At 63.0% G+C, this 20339-nt stretch overlaps 1 protein-coding gene across 1 annotated transcript; it reads right to left on the reverse strand.

The window, feature by feature from the left end:
• Nucleotides 1–421: 421 nt before the first annotated feature.
• LOC131589804 (myosin heavy chain, embryonic smooth muscle isoform-like) lies at nt 422–15064 on the reverse strand. Its single transcript, XM_058859584.1, has 11 exons — nt 14731–15064; nt 14170–14256; nt 13235–13285; nt 12851–13012; nt 12344–12472; nt 11788–11876; nt 9076–9175; nt 5365–5561; nt 4094–4202; nt 2883–3055; nt 422–566 (listed from the first exon to the last, which is right to left on the reverse strand). The coding sequence occupies exons 2-11, from the start codon at nt 14218–14220 to the stop codon at nt 422–424; spliced, it is 1206 nt and encodes a 401-aa protein (XP_058715567.1). The 5' UTR covers nt 14221–14256; nt 14731–15064.
• Between the last annotated feature and the right edge of the window lie 5275 nt (nt 15065–20339).

Consider the following 20339-nt stretch of genomic DNA (forward strand, 5'->3'; position numbering starts at 1 on the left):
GGGGGTTTGGGGGATTTTGGGGTTTTTTGGGGGGTTTTGGGGGGATTTCACCCCCCCAGTGGGGTAAAAAGGGTTTAGGATCCCGCCCCCGAGCAGACTGAGGGGAGTTCGGAGACACTGTGGGGGTTTATTGGGGGGGTTTCAATCCCCCCAATCGGGGTAAAGACGGTTTTGGGGTGCCCCGAGGGGATTTTGGGGGGTTTTGGGGGTTTTGAGGGGTTTCAGCCCCCCCCCAATTTTCAAACCCCCCCCCCCCCCCCGTCCCCAAATTCCCTTTTGGGGACCCCCCCGTGTCCTCCAGGGTCACTCAGGAGCGAGACCCCCTCCAGGCACTTTAATGAGGTTGGGGACCCCCGCCCCAAAAAACCCCACACGGGAGTTTTGGGGGGTCCCGGGGGGGTTTTGGGGTCCCGGGGGGGTCTCAGGGGGTGCCCCCGGTGCTGGGGGTGGGTTCCAGGGGGGCTCCGGGGGGGGTCCCGCTGTCCCCGCTGTCCCCGCTGTCCTCGGAGTCGTCCCCGTCCCGCAGCATCCGCCGGACGGTGCGGGACAGGTTCATGGGGTCACACCTGGGGGAACCGGGGTGAGACCCCACAGACACCCCATAGACCCCATAGAGACCCCACAGACACCCCATAGACCCCATAAAGCCCATAGAGACCCCAAATATCCTATAAACCCCACAGAGACCCCACAAACACCCCATAAACCCGATCGAGAACCCAAATATCCCATAAAGCCCATCGAGACCCCATAAACCCCATAGAGATCCCATAGACACCCCATAAACCCCAGATATCCCATAAACCCCACAGACACCCCATAGACCCCATAGAGAACCTGCAGACACCCTATAATCCCCATAGAGACCCCAAATATCCCATAAACCCCATAGAGACCCCACAGATACCCCATAAACCCCATAGAGACCCCACAGACACCCCATAAACCCCATAGAGACCCCAAATATCCCATAAAGCCCACAGATACCCCATAAACTCCATAGAGACCCCAAATATCCCATAGACCCCACAGAGACCCCACAGATACCCCATAAACCCCAAATATCCCATAAAGCCCATAGAGACCCCATAAACTCCATAGAGACCCCAAATATCCCACAGACCCCATAGAGACCCCATAGACCCCATAAAGACCCCAAATATCCCATAAAGCCCATAGAGACCCCACAGACACCCCATAAACCCCATAGAGACCCTAAATATCCCATGGGGTCTATAGGATCTCTATAGGGTCCATGTGGGTTCTATGGGGTCTATAGGGTTTCTATGGGGTCCATGTGGGTTATATGGGGTCCATGTGGGTTCTATGGGGTCTATAGGGTTTCTATGGGGTCCATGTGGGTTCTATGGGGTCCATAGGGTTCTATGGGGTCTATAGGGTTTCTATGGGGTCCATGTGGGTTATATGGGGTCCATGTGGGTTCTATGGGGTCTATAGGGTTTCTATGGGGTCCATGTGGGTTCTATGGGGTCTATAGGGTTTCTATGGGGTCCATGTGGGTTCTATGGGGTCTATAGGGTTTCTATGGGGTCCATGTGGGTTCTATGGGGTCTATGTGGTCTATAGGGTTTCTATAGGGTCCATGTGGGTTCTATGGGGTCCATGTGGGTTCTATGGGGTCTATAGGGTTTCTATGGGGTCCATGTGGGTTCTATGGGGTCTATGTGGTCTATAGGGTTTCTATGGGGTCCATGTGGGTTCTATGGGGTCTATAGGGTTCTATGGGGTCCATGGGGGTTCTATGGGGTCCATGGGGGTTCTATGGGGTCTATAGGGTTTCTATGGGGTCCATGTGGGTTCTATGGGGTCTATAGGGTTTTTATGGGGTCTATAGGGTTTCTATAGGTCCATAGGGTTTCTATAGGTCCATGTGGGTTCTATGGGGTCTATGTGGTCTATAGGGTTTCTATAGGGTCCATGTGGGTTCTATGGGGTCCATGTGGGTTCTATGGGGTCTATAGGGTTTCTATGGGGTCCATGTGGGTTCTATGGGGTCTATAGGGTTTTTATGGGGTCTATAGGGTTTCTATAGGTCCATAGGGTTTCTATGGGGTCCATGTGGGTTCTATGGGGTCCATGGGGGTTCTATGGGGTCTATAGGGTTTCTATGGGGTCCATGTGGGTTCTATGGGATCTATAGGGTTTTTATGGGGTCTATAGGGTTTCTATAGGTCCATAGGGTTTCTATGGGGTCCATGTGGGTTCTATGGGGTCCATGGGGGTTCTATGGGGTCTATAGGGTTTCTATGGGGTCCATGTGGGTTCTATGGGGTCCATGTGGGTTCTATGGGGTCTATAGGGTTTCTATGGGGTCCATGTGGGTTCTATGGGGTCCATGTGGGTTCTATGGGGTCTATAGGGTTTTTATGGGGTCTATAGGGTTTCTATAGGTCCATAGGGTTTCTATGGGGTCCATGTGGGTTCTATGGGGTCCATGGGGGTTCTATGGGGTCTATAGGGTTTCTATGGGGTCCATGTGGGTTCTATGGGATCTATAGGGTTTTTATGGGGTCTATAGGGTTTCTATAGGTCCATAGGGTTTCTATGGGGTCCATGTGGGTTCTATGGGGTCCATGGGGGTTCTATGGGGTCTATAGGGTTTCTATGGGGTCCATGTGGGTTTTATGGGGTCCATGTGGGTTCTATGGGGTCTATAGGGTTTCTATAGGGTCCATGTGGGTTCTATGGGGTCTATAGGGTTTCTATGGGGTCCATGTGGGTTCTATGGGGTCCATGGGGGTTCCATGGGGTCTATAGGGTTTTTATGGGGTCTATAGGGTTTCTATAGGTCCATAGGGTTTCTATAGGTCCATGTGGGTTCTATGGGGTCCATGGGGCACCCATGTCCCCAGTGTCCCCACCTGAGGCGCGCCCTGAGCACGGCCACGTCCCTGGCGGTGGCCGCGGCCCCGTCCCCGACGTCCTCGAGCTCCCGGCGCAGGTGGTGGCCCTGGGCCAGCGCTTGGGCCGTGCCCGCGGCCACTGCGGCCACCTGCTCAGCCAGGAGCCGGCCAGCGGCCTCGGTGGCACGGGCCTGAGGGGACATCGGGGACATTGGGGACATTGGGGACATGGGGGACATTGAGGGGGACATCGGGGACATTGGGGACACTGGGGACATGGGGGACATTGGGGACATTGAGGGGGACATCGGGGACATTGGGGACATGGGGGGACACTGGGGACATTGGGGACATGGGGGACATGGGGGACAGTGGGGACAGTGGGGACATTGGGGACATTGGGGACATCGAGGGGGACATTGGGGACAGTGGGGACATTGGGGACACGGGGGGGACAATGGGGACATTCAGGGGGACATTGGGGACACTTGGACATGGGGACATGGGGTCACAGGGAGGACACATGGGGACACAGAGGCTGTAGGGTGACAGGAGGGTGACAGGAGATGACAGCAGGTGACAGGAGGTGACAGGTGGCAGCAGGTGGCAGCAGGTGGCAGCAGATGACAAGAGGGTGACAGGAGATGACAGTGAGTGACAGCAGGTGACAGGAGGTGGCAGCAGGTGGCAGCAGGTGACAGTGAGTGACAGGAGGTGACAGGAGGTGACAGGAGGTGGCAGCAGGTGGCAGCAGGTGGCAGCAGGTGGCAGCAGGTGACAGCGGGTGACAGGAGGTGACAGGAGGTGGCACACGAGGTGACAGGAGGTGACAGCGGGTGACAGGAAGTGACAGGAGGTGACAGGAGGTGACAGGGGGTGACAGCAAGTGACACAGCAGGTGACAGGAGGTGACAGGGGGTGACAGAGGGTGACACAGCAGGTGACAGGAGGTGACACTAGAGGTGACAGCAGGTATCAGGAAGTGACAGGAGGTGACAGGAGGTGACAGTGGGTGACAAGAGGTGACAGGAGGTGACACAGGAGGTGACAGCAGGTGACAGGGGGTGACACAGGAGGTGACACAGGAGGTGACACCAGAGGTGACAGGAGGTGACAGCAGGTGACACAGGAGGTGACAGGGGGTGACACAGGAGGTGACAGGGGGTGACAGAGGGTGACACACGATGTGACACCAGGGGTGACAGGGGTGACAGGGGCTCTGTCCCCACCTGCAGCCGGTAGCGCTCCGCCAGCAGCCGCTGCTCCTCCGCCTCGGCCACCAACACCCGCAGGCGCCGGCCGGTGGCACGCGCAGCCCGGGCCAGGGCCAGCCGCGCCCTGCCGTGGGGACAGCCCTGTCACCGCCTGTGTCACACCCTGTGTCACCTCCTGTGTCACCTGCTGTCACCTCCTGTGTCACCTCCTGTGTCACCTCCTGTGTCACCTGCTGTCACCTCCTGTCACCTCCTGTGTCACCTCCTGTGTCACCTCCTGTGTCACCTCCTGTCACCTCCTGTGTCACCTCCTGTGTCACCTCCTGTCACCCCCAGCTGGTGACACCCCTGGGGCGGGGCTGGCCTGGAACACCCCCTGAGCCACTTTGGGGTCACCCCGGGACACCTCGGGTCACCAAGGGACACCCTGGGACCACCTTGGGCCACCCCAGGGCCATCTGGGGACCACCTTGGGCCACCCTGGGACCACCTTGGGCTACCCCAGGGCCATCTGGGGACCACCTTGGGCCACCCTGGGACCACCTTGGGCTACCCCAGGGCCATCTGGGGACCACCTTGGGCCACCCTGGGTCACCCCAGGACCCCCGTGGACCACCCTGGGGTCACCCCAAAATGCCCTGGGGCCACCTCAGACCCAGCTGGGACCACCTGAGCCCACCCTGTGCCACCCTGGGGCCACCCAAAACCACTCTGGGTCACCTTGGGACCACCTTGGGCCACCAAGGGACCACCTTGGGCCACTCAAGGACCACCTTGGGCCACCCCGGGGCCATCTGGGGACCACCTTGGGCCACCCCGAGACTATCTGGGACCACCTGGGGCCCACCTTGGGCCACCAAGGGACCACCTTGGGTCACCCTGAGGCTATCTGGGATGATCAGGGACCACCTTGGGCCACCCAGGGACCGCCTTGGGCCACCCTGGGACCACCTTGGGCCACCCCGGGACTATCTGGGACCACCCCAGGACCATCTGGGGACCACCTTGGGCCACCCAGGGACCACCCAAAACCACTCTGGGTCACCTTGGGACTTCCTTGGGCCACTCAAAGACCACCTTGGGCCACCCCAGGACTATCTGGGACCATTGGGGCACACCTTGGGCCATCTGGGGACCACCTTGGACTATCTGGGATGATTCAGGACCCCCTTGGGCCACCCTGGGGCCACCCAAAACCACTCTGGGTCACCTTGGGACCACCTTGGGCCACCCCAGGGCCCATCTTGGGCCACCCCGAGCCCACCCCGGCCGCCCACGCCGCTGACCCCCCCTCTCGCCGCAGCAGCTCCTGCAGGTGGGCGCAGCGGGCGCGCAGGGCGGGCTCGGGGGTCCCGGGGGGGTCCCGGGGCTGCTGCAGCCGCTCCCGCAGCCGCCGCTGCTCCTGCGCCAGCCGGGCCAGCGCAGCCTGAGCGTCCTGAGCCCGCGAGCCCGCGGCCACCAGCGCCCGCCGCAGCTCCTCCACCTGCGGGAGAGAGCGGCCGAGGGTCCGCGACTGGAACTGGGACACCTGGAAACTACACCTGGAACTGGGACACCCAAAAACTACACCTGGAACCGGGACACCCAAAACACACCTGGAACTGGGACACCCAAAACACACCTGGAACTGGGACACCCAAAAACTACACCTGGAACTGGGACACCCAAAACACACCTGGAACTGGGACACCCTGAAACTACACCTGGAACTGGGACACCTGGAAACTACACCTGGAACTGGGACACCCAAAACACACCTGGAACTGGGACACCCCGAAACTACACCTGGAACTGGGACACCCAAAACACACCTGGAATTGGGACACCCAAAACACACCTGGAACTGGGACACCCAAAACTACACCTGGAACCGGGACACCTGGAAACTACACCTGGAACTGTGACACCCAAAAACTACACCTGGAACTGGGACACCCAAAACACACCTGGAACTGGGACACCCAAAACACACCTGGAACTGGGACACCCAAAACTACACCTGGAACCGGGACACCTGGAAACTACACCTGGAACTGGGGCACCCAAAACACACCTGGAACTGGGACACCCTGAAACTACACCTGGAACTGGGACACCCAAAACACACCTGGAACTGGGACACCTGGAAACTACACCTGGAACCGGGACACCCAAAACACACCTGGAACTGGGGCACCCAAAACACACCTGGAACTGGGACACCCTGAAACTACACCTGGAACTGGGACACCCAGGAACTACACCTGGAACTGGGACACCCAAAAACTACACCTGGAACTGGGACACCCAAAACACACCTGGAACTGGGACACCCAAAACACACCTGGAACTGGGACACCTGGAAACTACACCTGGAACTGGGACACCCAGGAACTACACCTGGAACTGGGACACCTGGAAACACACCTGGAACTGGGACACCCAAAACTACACCTGGAACTGGGACACCCAAAACACACCTGGAATTGGGACACCTGGAAACACACCTGGAACTGGGACACCCAAAACACACCTGGAACTGGGACACCCAAAACACACCTGGAACTGGGACACCCAAAACACACCTGGAACTGGGACACCTGGAAACTACACCTGGAACTGGGACACCTGGAAACTACACCTGTCCCCCCGGAACCCACACCTGTCCCCGTGGCACCCACACCTGTCCCTGTGACACCCACACCTGTCCCCATGACACCCACACCTGTCCCCATGGCACCCACACCTGTCCCTGTGACACCCACACCTGTCCCCATGACACCCACACCTGTCCCTGTGACACCCACACCTGTCCCCCTGGCACCCACACCTGTCCCCATGACACCCACACCTGTCCCCATGGCACCCACACCTGTCCCACGACACCCACACCTGTCCCCCTGGCACCCACACCTGTCCCCATGGCACCCACACCTGTCCCTGTGACACCCACACCTGTCCCTGTGACACCCACACCTGTCCCATGACACCCACACCTGTCCCTGTGACACCCACACCTGTCCCCCCGGCACCCCCGGTGCCCACAGGTGCGCTCCTCCCTGTCCCTGTGCAGCCACAGGTGCACCCACGGCACCCCCACCCACCCACCTCCACCCTCAGTGTCCCCACAGGTGTCCCCAGGTGTCCCCAGGTGTCCCCAAAGTGTCCCCATGTCCCCCCAGGTGTCCCCGTGTCCCCCCATGTCCCCCGGTTTCCCCAGGTGTCCCCAGCTGTCCCCCCAGGTGTCCCCAGGTGTCCCCAGCTGTCCCCCCAGGTGTCCCCATGTCCCCCCAGGTGTCCCCCCAGGTGTCCCCATGTCCCCCCAGGTGTCCCCCCCAGGTGTCCCCATGTCCCCCCAGGTGTCCCCGTGTCCCCCATGTCCCCCCGTGTCCCCCATGTCCCCCCGTGTCCCCCATGTCCCCAGGTATCCCCCCAGGTGTCCCCATTTCCCCCCAGGTGTCCCCATGTCCCCCCAGGTGTCCCCGTGTCCCCCCATGTCCCCCGGTTTCCCCAGGTGTCCCCATGTCCCCCCAGGTGTCCCCCCAGCTGTCCCCAGGTGTCCCCCCAGGTGTCCCCCCAGGTGTCCCCCCAGGTGTCCCCCCATGTCCCCATGTCCCCCATGTCCCCAGGTGTCCCCCCAGCTGTCCCCATGTCCCCCCAGGTGTCCCCCAGGTGTCCCCCCATGTCCCCCATGTCCCCAGGTGTCCCTCCATGTCCCCCCATGTCCCCCCATGTCCCCATGGCCTCCCAGATGTCCCCCATGTCCCCCATGTCCCCCCATGTCCCCCCATGTCCCCATGTCCCCATGTCCCCCCAGGTGTCCCCATGTCCCCAGGTGTCCCCTCAGCTGTCCCCATGTCCCCCCAGGTGTCCCCATGTCCCCCCATGTCCCCCATGTCCCCAGGTGTCCCCATGTCCCCCCAGGTGTCCCCCCAGGTGTCCCCCCATGTCCCCATGTCCCCAGGTGTCCCCTCAGCTGTCCCCATGTCCCCCCAGGTGTCCCCATGTCCCCCCATGTCCCCAGCTGTCCCCCATGTCCCCATGTCCCCCATGTCCCCCCAGGTGTCCCCCCAGGTGTCCCCATGTCCCCCATGTCCCCAGGTGTCCCCATGTCCCCCCAGGTGTCCCCCCAGGTGTCCCCATGTCCCCCATGTCCCCAGGTGTCCCCATGTCCCCCCAGGTGTCCCCATGTCCCCCCAGGTGTCCCCTCATGTCCCCATGTCCCCCCAGGTGTCCCCCCATGTCCCCATGTCCCCAGGTGTCCCCCCATGTCCCCAGGTGTCCCCCCATGTCCCCAGGTGTCCCCATGTCCCCCCATGTCCCCAGGTGTCCCCATGTCCCCAGGTGTCCCCATGTCCCCCCAGGTGTCCCCCCAGGTGTCCCCATGTCCCCCATGTCCCCAGGTGTCCCCATGTCCCCCCAGGTGTCCCCATGTCCCCAGGTGTCCCCCCATGTCCCCATGTCCCCAGGTGTCCCCTCAGCTGTCCCCATGTCCCCCCAGGTGTCCCCATGTCCCCCCATGTCCCCAGCTGTCCCCCATGTCCCCAGGTGTCCCCATGTCCCCCCAGGTGTCCCCCCAGGTGTCCCCATGTCCCCCATGTCCCCAGGTGTCCCCATGTCCCCCCAGGTGTCCCCCCAGGTGTCCCCATGTCCCCCATGTCCCCAGGTGTCCCCATGTCCCCCCAGGTGTCCCCCCAGGTGTCCCCATGTCCCCCATGTCCCCAGGTGTCCCCATGTCCCCCCAGGTGTCCCCATGTCCCCCCAGGTATCCCTTCATGTCCCCATGTCCCCCCAGGTGTCCCCCCATGTCCCCATGTCCCCAGGTGTCCCCCCATGTCCCCAGGTGTCCCCCCATGTCCCCAGGTGTCCCCATGTCCCCCCATGTCCCCAGGTGTCCCCATGTCCCCCCAGGTGTCCCCCCAGGTGTCCCCATGTCCCCCATGTCCCCAGGTGTCCCCATGTCCCCCCAGGTGTCCCCATGTCCCCAGGTGTCCCCCCATGTCCCCAGGTGTCCCCACCTGTCCCATTCTCTGTCTCAGGTGTTCCCGCAGGTCCCGGTTGTGCTCCCGCAGCTCCTCCAGCGCCGCCTGCAGCGCCGCGGGGTCCCCAGAGGGGGCGCTATGGGGCACAGGGGCTATAGGGGGGCTATGGGGGGCTATAGGGGGGCTATGGGGGGGCTATAGGGGGCTATAGGGGCACAGGGGGCTGTAGGGGGGCTATGGGGGGCTGTAGGGGGGCTATGGGGGGCTATAGGGGCACAGGGGCTATAGGGGGGCTGTGGGGGGCTATAGGGGCTATAGGGGGCTATAGGGGCACAGGGGCTATAGGGGGGCTGTGGGGGGCTATAGGGGCTATAGGGGGCTATAGGGGGCTATAGGGGCTATAGGGGGGCTATGGGGGGCTATAGGGGGCTATAGAGGTGGCTATGGGGGGGCTATAGGGGCTATAGGGGCTATAGGGGGCTATAGGGGCTATAGGGGGCTATGGGGGGCTATAGGGGCTATAGGGGCTATAGGGGGCTATAGAGGGGGCTATGGGGGGCTATGGGGGGCTATAGGGGAGGCTATGGGGGGCTATAGGGACACAGGGGGCTATACGGGCGCTGTAGGGGGCTTTGGGGGACTATAGGGGCTATAGGGGGCTATAGGGGCACAGGGGCTATAGGGGGGCTGTGGGGGGCTATAGGGGCTATAGGGGGCTATAGGGGGCTATAGGGGCTATAGGGGAGGCTATGGGGGGCTATAGGGGCTATAGGGGGCTATAGAGGGGGCTATGGGGGGCTATAGGGGAGGCTATGGGGGGCTATAGGGGCTATAGGGGGGCTGTGGGGGGCTATAGGGGCTATAGGGGGCTATAGGGGGCTATAGGGGCTATAGGGGGCTATAGGGGAGGCTATAGGGGGCTATAGGGGCTATAGGGGGGCTGTGGGGGGCTATAGGGGCTATAGGGGCTATAGGGGGCTATAGGGGCTATAGGGGGGCTATGGGGGGCTATAGGGGCTATAGGGGCTATAGGGGGCTATAGAGGGGGCTATGGGGGGCTATAGGGGAGGCTATGGGGGGCTATAGGGACACAGGGGGCTATAGGGGCTATGGGGGGCTATAGAGGGGGCTATGGGGGGCTATGGGGGGCTATAGGGGAGGCTATGGGGGGCTATAGGGACACGGGGCTATAGGGGCTATGGGGGGCTATAGGGGGGCTATGGGGGCATAGGGGCTATAGGGGCTATAGGGGCTATAGGGGGCTATAGAGGGGGCTATGGGGGGCTATGGGGGGGCTATAGGGGCTATAGGGGGCTATAGGGGCTATAGGGGGGCTATGGGGGGCTATAGGGGCTATAGGGGCTATAGGGGGCTATAGAGGGGGCTATGGGGGGCTATAGGGGAGGCTATGGGGGGCTATAGGGACACAGGGGGTTATAGGGGCTATAGGGGGCTATGGGGGGCTATAGGGGGCCATAAGGGGTATAGGGGGCTATAGGGGGCTATAGAGGGGGCTATGGGGGGCTATAGGGGGCTATAGGGGCTATAGGGGGCTATAGGGGGCTATAGAGGGGGCTATGGGGGGCTATAGGGGGCTATAGGGGCTATAGGGGGCTATAGGGGGCTATAGAGGGGGCTATGGGTGGCTATAGGGGCTATAGGGGGCTATAGAGGGGGCTATGGGGGGCTATAGGGGAGGCTATGGGGGGCTATAGGGGCTATAGGGGGCTATAGGGGGGCTATAGGGACACAGGGGGCTATAGGGGCTATGGGGGGCTATAGGGGGGCTATGGGGGCATAGGGGCTATAGGGGCTATAGGGGCTATAGGGGCTATGGGGGGCTATAGGGGGCTATGGGGGGCTATGGGGGGCTATAGGGGGCTATAGGGGGCTATAGGGGGCTATGGGGGCTATGGGGGGCTATAGGGGCTATAGGGGGGCTATAGGGGCACAGGGGGCTATAGGGGGCTATAGGGGGCTCTGGGAGGCTATAGGGGCACAGGGGCTATGGGGGGGCTATAGGGGGCTTTGGGGGGCTTTGGGGGGCTATAGGGGCAATGGGGAGCTATAGGGGGCTATGTGGGGGCTATGGGGGGGCTATAGGGGGGCTACGGGGGGCTAGAGGGGGAATATAGGGGGCTATAGGGGCGCTATAGGGGGGCTGTAGGGGGGCTATAGGGGCTATAGGGGCATACGGGGGCTATGGGGCACAGGGGGCTATAGGGGGGCTATGGGGGGGCTATGGGGGGTTATGGGAGACTATGGGGGCTATAGGGGTTATAGGGGGGCTATAGGGGCTATGGGGGCTATAGGGGGGCTATAGGGGGGCTATGGGGCTATAGGGGGGCTATAGGGGCTATAGGGGCATACGGGAGCTATGGGGCACAGGGGGCTATAGGGGGGCTATGGGGGGGCTATGGGGGTCTATGGGAGGCTATGGGGGGGCTATAGGGGCACAGGGGCTATAGGGGGCTGTGGGGGGCTATAGGGGCTATAGGGGGGCTACAGGGGGCTTTGGGGGCTATAGGGGGGCTATAGGGGGACTATAGGGGGGCTATAGGGACACATGGGGACAATGGGGACACAGACGGGCTATAGGGGCGTACGGGGGCTATTGGGGCTATGGGGACATACAGGGGCTATGGGGGGGAGGCTGGCGCTACAGGGGACCCCTGGGCATGATAGGGGCTATAGGTGACACTGGGACTCTCGGGGACACACTGGGGGAAGGGGCGTGGCCGCGCTCACCTGCTCTGGAGGGCGTGGCCCACCTTTGCAGCCGCCTGGTCGCGCTCCTGCTCCGCCCGGCGCCGGGAGAGCTGGGCAGCCTGCACCGCCTGTGGGCGGGGCCAGCATGGACACGCTCCCAGCCACGCCCCCAGCCGAGCCACGCCCATTGGCTCCGTTAGACCCGCCCATTGTTCCATAGCCCCACCCCCAGCGGCAAGAGAACCACCCATTGGTCCTTAGCCCCGCCCCCAATCTGTTATAGCCCCGCCCCATGTTGGTATAGCCCCTCCCATTGGTCCTTAGCCCCGCCCCCGTGTTGTTATAGCCCCACCCATTGGTTCTTAGCCCTGCCCCCAGGCTGTTATGGCCCCGCCCATTGGTCCTTAGCCCTGCCCCCATGTTGTTATAGCCCCACCCATTGGTCCTTAGCCCCGCCCCTGTGTTGTTATAGCCCCACCCATTGGTCCTTAGCCCCGCCCCCGTGTTGTTATAGCCCCACCCATTGGTCCTTTCCCCTGCTCCTAAAGCCCCGCCCATTGTCCATAGCCCCACCCCTCGCCTTAGCCCCGCCCACCTGGCGCAGCCGCTCCAGCTCCGCCCCCCGGGCCTGGCACTGAGACTCCGCCTCCTGTGCCCGGAGCTCCGCCCCCACCTTGGCAGCACGGGCGGCCTCCAGCTCCGCCCACAGAAGCTGCCCCGCCTCCTGCAGAGGGGCGGGGTCAGAGACAGGCCACGCCCACACACCTGGCCACGCCCACACGCCTGGCCACGCCCACTGCTCCACCACTCATTTATAGCCACACAACCGTCAGACCACACCCCCGTGAGCTGAACCACGCCCCCTTCAGCTCCATCATAGCCCCACCCACGCCCTGACTCCACCCACACCGGGGGCTCCACCCCCTCATACCCCACCATGGCCCCTCCCACTCCCCAAAAGCTCCGCCCCTTATTCCCCACCTCCTTCCCAGACCACACCCATCCACACCCTCTGTGCCCACATCTGCCACGCCCCTTCAAGAGGCTCCTCCCCACAGGCCACACCCCCATAGCCCCACCCCCTTCACCCGGCCCCGCCCACCTCCTGCAGCCGCAGCCGCTCCTTGGCCCGGTCCAGGGCCCGACAGGCTCCGCCCACCCGGGCCTGGGCTCCGCCCACCGCGATCTCCAGCGCCCGCAGAGCCCCGCCCTCCATCAGGCTCCGCCCACGCTCCGCCGCCAGGCTCCGCTTTAACGCTGCCACCTGATTGAGCAGGGATGATTGACAGCCCCAGGCTCCGCCCACACATGATTGACAGCTCATAGCCCCGCCCACTTTGGCTGACTGACAGCCACACACCCCACCGTCCTCAGTGGGAGGAGGGGCCAGGCTGTGATTGACAGCTCATAGCCCCGCCCACTTTGGCTGACAGCCACGTCCCCCACCCTCCTCATAGCCCCGCCCCATCGCGCAAGCCACGCCCACCTGGTTGCTGAGGTCCCGCAGCTCCTCCTCCAGGTCCCGGCGGCGCTGGGACTGCGGGGCGGGGAGAAATTTTGGGGGACCCCAAATCCAGGGGATCCCAAAAGCCTGGGGGGGGTCCCAGGGGTCCACAGAACCCCCACATTTTGGGGTGTCCCAAGAGTTGGAGGCCTTGGCACCCAAAATTTGGGTCCAGGGGGTCTCAAATTCCTGGGGAGGGGTTCTGGGGGGTCCAGAGAATCCGGGGGGTCTGGGGGACCCCAAGTGTCCGGGGGGTCCCAGGAATTTGGGGACCCCCAGGTGTCCGGAGGGTCCCGAAGTTTTTGGGGGGGAAGGAGTCCGGGGGTGTCCCAAAATCTGGGGGACCCCCCGAGTTCGAGGGGCCCAGGAGGTTCCCAGGATTTCGGGGTGCCCTGTAAGTCTGGGGGGGCTCCCCAAGTCCGGGGCAGGATGATGATGTTCTTGGGGTGCCCCAGGTGTCCAGGGGGTCCCGGGGAGAACCCCAGATCTTTGGGGGTCCCCGGAGTCCGGGGGTGTCCCCGGATGTCCAGGGGGTCCCAAAAATCCAGGGACCCCCTCAGGGGGCTCGAGCGGGGGGGGGGGGAGACAAAACAGGGGGAGAATTTTGGGGTGTCGGGGGGGAGCTGGGGCGGGGTGGGGGGGGATGTGTCGGTTCCCACGGGGGGGAGGGGCGCCGGCCGCTGTGTCCCTGTCCCCGCCCCGTGTCCCAATTCCAGCCCCGGGGGCTGGCGGGGGGCCAGGGGGCCGCGGAGGGGGCGCCGGGGGTCCCCAGACAAAGAAGGGGGGAGCTGGGAGCCCCCCAAATGCCGGAGCCCTTCACTCCCCCACCCCCTGGGACCCCCTCAGTGGGGGTCGAGGCTTCCCCGGGGTGCTTGGGGGTTCCCCCCCCCCATCACCTGAGGGTCCCCCCAAATCACCTGTGCCAGCCGGGGGGGGCTGCGTCCTCCCCTGTCCCCCGTGTCCATCATGGCACAAACTGGGGGGGCTCTGGAGCACCAGGGACCCTGCAGAGACCCCCCCAGCCCCCCCAAAAACAGCATCAGCCCCGGGCTGGGAACCCCCGCCAGCTCCAGGTCCCTTCTTTATAGGGGGCAGCTCGGGGGTGCCCGGACTCCGGGACCCCTGCCCGGCCTGGGGGGGTTTGGGGCCCCCTGCCCACCCTGGGGGTGCTTTTGTGTCCCCTGCCCATCCGGGGGGGGTTTGGGGTCCCCTGGCCACCCTGATTTTGGGTCCCCTGCCCACCCTGGGTGGGGGGGGGGTTGTGTCCCCTGCCCATCCTGGGGTGTTTTGGGTCCCCTGCCCACCTTGGGGGGGAGGTTTTGTGTCCCCGGCCCATCCTGGAGGAGTTTTGGGTCCCCTGCCCACCCTGGGGGGGTTTTGGGTCCCCTGCCCACCTTGGGGTGCTTTTGTGTCCCCTGCCCACCCTGGTTTTGTGTCCCCTGCCCACCCCGGGATGTTCCTGACCCCGCGTCCCTCACCTGTCGCTGCCGAGCCCGTGGGACTCGAGGCCGGGGCGCTGCCGGTGCCACCCCCGCCGCGGGGACAGGAGGACCCGCGAGTGGCACCGCGGGGAGGGGACAGAGCCCGCCCAGCCCCGCGGGCCGAGCTCCGGGCGGCTCCGAGCGCTGCTGTCACCTCCCCGCCCTCGCCCGAGGGGACGCGGGTTTCGGGGCACCGCCCCCGGGGCACCCCGGAATTCGGGTGTCACCCCTGTCCTCGCCCAGGGGACACCGGTGTCACGGCAGAATTCGGGTGTCACCCCCGTCCTCGCCCAGGGGACACCGGTGTCACAGCAGAATTCGGGTGTCACCCCCGCCCGGGGGGACGCAGCTTGCCCAGGGCATCCCGGAATTTGGGTGTCATCCCTGTTGGGCACAGCAGAACCCAGGTGTCACTGTCACCGAGAGGGCAGAGGTGTCCCAGGACACCCCGGAATTTCGGTGTCACCCCCGCCTGAGGGGACACAGGTGGCCTGAGACACCCCAGAATTTGGGGTGTCACCCCTGTCTGAGGGGACACAGGTGTCCCAGGACACCCCGGAATTTGGGTGTCACCCCTGTCTGAGGGGACACAGGTGTCTCGAGACACCCCGGAATTTGGGTGTCACCCCCACTCGAGTGGACACAGGTGTCCCAGGACACCCCGGAATTTGGGTGTCATTCACTGAGGCGACACAGGTGTCCCAGGACACCCCGGAATTTGGGTGTCATTCACTGAGGGGACACAGGTGTCCCAGGACACCCCGGAATTTGGGTGTCACCCCCACCTGAGGGGACACAGGTGTCCCAGGACACCCCGGAATTTGGGTGTCACCCTCACTCCAGTGGACACAGGTGTCCCAGGACACCCCGGAATTTGGGTGTCACCCCTGTCTAAGGGGACACAGGTGCCCCAGGACACCCTGGAATTTGGGTGTCACCCCCGCCTGAGGGGACACAGGTGTCCCAGGACACCCTGGAATTTGGGTGTCACCCCCGCCTGAGGGGACACAGGTGTCCCAGGACACCCCGGAATTTGGGTGTCACCCCCACTCGAGGGGACACAGGTGGCCTGAGACACCCCGGAATTTGGGTGTCACCCCTGTCTGAGGGGACACAGGTGTCCCAGGACACCCCGGAATTTGGGTGTCACCCCCACCCGAGGGGACACAGGTGTCCCAGGACACCCCGGAATTTGGGTGTCACCCCTGTCTGAGGGGACACAGGTGACCCAGGACACCCCGGAATTTGGGTGTCACCCCTGTCTGAGGGGACACAGGTGTCCCAGGACACCCCGGAATTTGGGTGTCACCCCTGTCTGAGGGGACACAGGTGTCCCAGGACACCCCGGAATTTGGGTGTCACCCCTGTCTGAGGGGACACAGGTGTCCCAGGACACCCCGGAATTTGGGTGTCACTCCCACCCCAGTGGACACAGGTGTTCCAGGACACCCCGGAATTTGGGTGTCACTCCCACCCCAGTGGACACAGGTGTCCTGAGACACCCCGGAATTTGGGTGTCACCCCCACTCGAGGGGACACAGGTGGCCTGAGACACCCCGGAATTTGGGTGTCACACCCACCTGAGGGGACACAGGTGTCCCAGGACACCCCGGAATTTGGGTGTCACCCCTGTCTGAGGGGACACAGGTGTCCCAGGACACCCCGGAATTTGGGTGTCACCCCTGTCTGAGGGGACACAGGTGTCCCAGGACACCCCGGAATTTGGGTGTCACCCCACCTGAGGGGACACAGGTGTCCCAGGACACCCCGGAATTTGGGTGTCACCCCACCTGAGGGGACACAGGTGTCCCAGGACACCCCGGAATTTGGGTGTCACCCCACCTGAGGGGACACAGGTGTCCCAGGACACCCCGGAATTTGGGTGTCACTCCCACCCCAGTGGACACAGGTGTCCCAGGACACCCCGGAATTTGGGTGTCACTCTCACTGAGAGGTCACAGGTGTCCCAGGACACCCCGGAATTTGGGTGTCACCCCCACCTGAGGGGACACAGGTGTCCCAGGACACCCCGGAATTTGGGTGTCACCCCCGCCTGAGGGGACACAGGTGTCCCAGGACACCCCGGAATTTGGGTGTCACCCCCGCCTGAGGGGACACAGGTGTCCCAGGACACCCCGGAATTTGGGTGTCACCCCCACTCAAGGGGACACAGGTGACCCAGGACACCCCGGAATTTGGGTGTCACTCTCACTGAGGGGACACAGGTGTCCCAGGACACCCCGGAATTTGGGTGTCACCCCCACTCGAGGGGATACCGGTGTCCTGAGACACCCCGGAATTTGGGTGTCACTCTCACTGAGGGGTCACAGGTGTCCCAGGACACCCCGGAATTTGGGTGTCACCCCCACCTGAGGGGACACAGGTGTCCCAGGACACCCCGGAATTTGGGTGTCACCCCTGTCTGAGGGGACACAGGTGTCCCAGGACACCCCGGAATTTGGGTGTCACTCCTGTCTGAGGGGACACAGGTGTCCCAGGACACCCCGGATTTTGGGTGTCACCCCCACCTGAGGGGACACAGGTGTCCCAGGACACCCCGGAATTTGGGTGTCACCCCACCTGAGGGGACACAGGTGTCCCAGGACACCCCGGAATTTGGGTGTCACCCCCACCCGAGGTGACACAGGTGTCCCAGGACACCCCGGAATTTGGGTGTCACCCCCACTCCAGGGGACACAGGTGTCCCAGGACACCCCGGAATTTGGGTGTCACCCCCACTCCAGGGGACACAGGTGTCCCAGGACACCCCGGAATTTGGGTGTCACCCCCACTCGAGGGCACACAGGTGTCCCAGGACACCCCGGAATTTGGGTGTCACCCCTGTCTGAGGGGACACAAATGTCCCAGGACACCCCGGAATTTGGGTGTCACCCCACCTGAGGGGACACAGGTGTCCCAGGACACCCCGGAATTTGGGTGTCACCCCCCACTCCAGGGGACACAGGTGACCCAGGACACCCCGGAATTTGGGTGTCACCCCTGTCTGAGGGGACACAGGTGTCCCAGGACACCCCGGAATTTGGGTGTCACCCCTGAGGTGACACAGGTGTCCCAGGACACCCCGGAATTTGGGTGTCACCCCCCACTCGAGGGGACACAGGTGGCCTGAGACACCCCGGAATTTGGGTGTCACACCCACCCGAGGGGACACAGGTGTCCCAGGACACCCCGGAATTTGGGTGTCACCCCCACCTGAGGGGACACAGGTGTCCCAGGACACCCCGGAATTTGGGTGTCACTCCTGTCTGAGGGGACACAGGTGTCCCAGGACACCCCGGAATTTGGGTGTCACCCCTGTCTGAGGGGACACAGGTGTCCCAGGACACCCCGGAATTTGGATGTCACCCCTGTCTGAGGGGACAGAGGTGACCCAGGACAGCCCGGAATTTGGGTGTCACTCTCACTGAGGGGACACAGGTGTCCCAGGACACCCCGGAATTTGGGTGTCACTCACTGAGGGGACACAGGTATCCAAGGACACCCCGGAATTTGGGTGTCATCCCCTGTCTGAGGGGACACAGGTGACCCAGGACACCCCGGAATTTGGGTGTCATCCCCTGTCTGAGGGGACAGAGGTGACCCAGGACACCCCGGAATTTGGGTGTCACTCTCACTGAGGGGATACCGGTGTCCTGAGACACCCCGGAATTTGGGTGTCACCCCCACCTGAGGGGACACAGGTGTCCCAGGACACCCCGGAATTTGGGTGTCACCCCCACCTGAGGGGACACAGGTGTCCCAGGACACCCCGGAACTTCACCCAAGGGAGAAGTGTTGGGCTGGTCGGAACCACAGTGATGTCATCTGTGATGTCACCTGTGACGTCACGGTGCCAGCCGTGATGGGCGCTGGGCACGGCACCAGCAGTGACGTCATGGTGCTGGTTGTGATGTCACAGTGACGTCACACGTGTGAGTGACCCCTTGGGGCTGGGTGGCTCAGAGGGGGCAGCAGCTGCAGCCGGGGGTTGTGGGGTCATACACGGGGTCATTGCTGGGGTCACCTGTACAGTAGGGTCAGCCTGCAGAGACACAGAGTGTCATGGATCGCCACGGGTCACTACGGTTCACCACGGGTCACCACTGGTCAACACTGGTCAACACAGATCAGCTTGGAGAGACACAGAGTGACACGGGTCACCACGGGTCACCATGGGTCACCATGGGTCACCATGGGTCACCATGGGTCACCATGGCTCACCACAGTTCACCACTGGTCACCACTGGTCACCAGAGATTACCATGGGTCAGCATGGGTCACCATGGGTCACCACTGGTCACCATGGGTCACCACAGGTCACCACTGGTCACCACAGATTACCATGAGTCAGCACAGGTCTCCATGGGTCACCACTGGTCACCATGGGTCACCAGGGGTCACCACAGGTCACCACAGGTCACCACGGGTCACCACAGATCACCACGGGTCACCACGGGTCACCATGGGTCACCATGGGTCACCAAGGGTCACCACAGGTCACCACTGGTCAACACTGGTCAACACAGATCAGCTTGGAGAGACACAGAGTGACACGGGTCACCACGGGTCACCATGGGTCACCACGGGTCACCGTGGGTCACCACAAGTCACCATGGGTCACCACTGGTCACCATGGGTCACCACGGATCACCATGGGTCACCACAGGTCACCATGGGTCACCAGGGGTCACCACAGGTCACCACAGATCACCACGGGTCACCACGGGTCACCACAGGTCACCATGCGTCACCATGGGTCACCAAGGGTCACCACAGGTCACCGCTGGTCACCATTGGTCAACACTGGGCAACACAGATTACCATGGGTTACCACGGGTCACCATGGTTCACCATGGGTCACCACGGGTCACCACTGGTCACCATAGGTCACCACAGATCACCACAGGTCACCACTGGTCACCACTGGTCACCACAGATCATCTTGGAGAGACACGGAGTGGCACCGGTCAGCGTGGCTCAACATGAGTCAACACATGTCAACATGGGTCAGGTCAGCACCTGGAGAACCTGGAGAGACACAGAGTGGCACCGGTCAGTGTGGGTCAGCACGGGTCAGCACGGGTCAGCACGGGTCAGCATGGGTCAGCATGGGTCAGTGTGGGTCAGCATGGGTCAACACAGGTCAACACGGGTCAACATGGGTCAGCATGGGTCAGCATGGGTCAGCATGGGTCAGCACGGGTCAGCATGGGTCAGCATGGGTCAGCACAGGTCAACATGGGTCAACACGGGTCAACACAGGTCAACATGGGTCAGCATGGGTCAGCACGGGTCAGCACGGGTCAGCATGGGTCAGCACGGGTCAGCACGGGTCAGCACGGGTCAGCACAGGTCAGCACAGGTCAGCATGGGTCAGTGTGGGTCAGCATGGGTCAACATGGGTTGACATGGGTTGACATGGGTCAGCATGGGTCAGTGTGGGTCAGCACGGGTCAGCACAGGTCAGCACGGGTCAGCATGGGTCAGCATGGGTCAGCACAGGTCAGCACGGGTCAGCATGGGTCAGCACTGGTCAGCATGGGTCAGTGTGGGTCAGCAGGGGTCAGCATGGGTCAGCATGGGTCAGCACGGGTCAGTGTGAGTCA

The sequence above is a fragment of the Poecile atricapillus genome, chromosome 30 (assembly GCF_030490865.1).
Source record: "Poecile atricapillus isolate bPoeAtr1 chromosome 30, bPoeAtr1.hap1, whole genome shotgun sequence".
NCBI lineage: Eukaryota > Metazoa > Chordata > Aves > Passeriformes > Paridae > Poecile > Poecile atricapillus.

Bases quoted from the DNA above. Each gene is read 5' to 3' on its own strand.
- LOC131589804 (XM_058859584.1), bottom strand. From the start codon at position 14,220: ATGATGGACACGGGGGACAGGGGAGGACGCAGCCCCCCCCGGCTGGCA. The intron at 3,056-4,093 runs GTGGGGACAGAG...ATGTCCCCTCAG, and splicing joins CGGAGCGCTACCGGCTGCAG to GCCCGTGCCACCGAGGCCGC. The intron at 567-2,882 runs GTGGGGACACTG...CGGTTCCCCCAG, and splicing joins GTGCTCAGGGCGCGCCTCAG to GTGTGACCCCATGAACCTGT.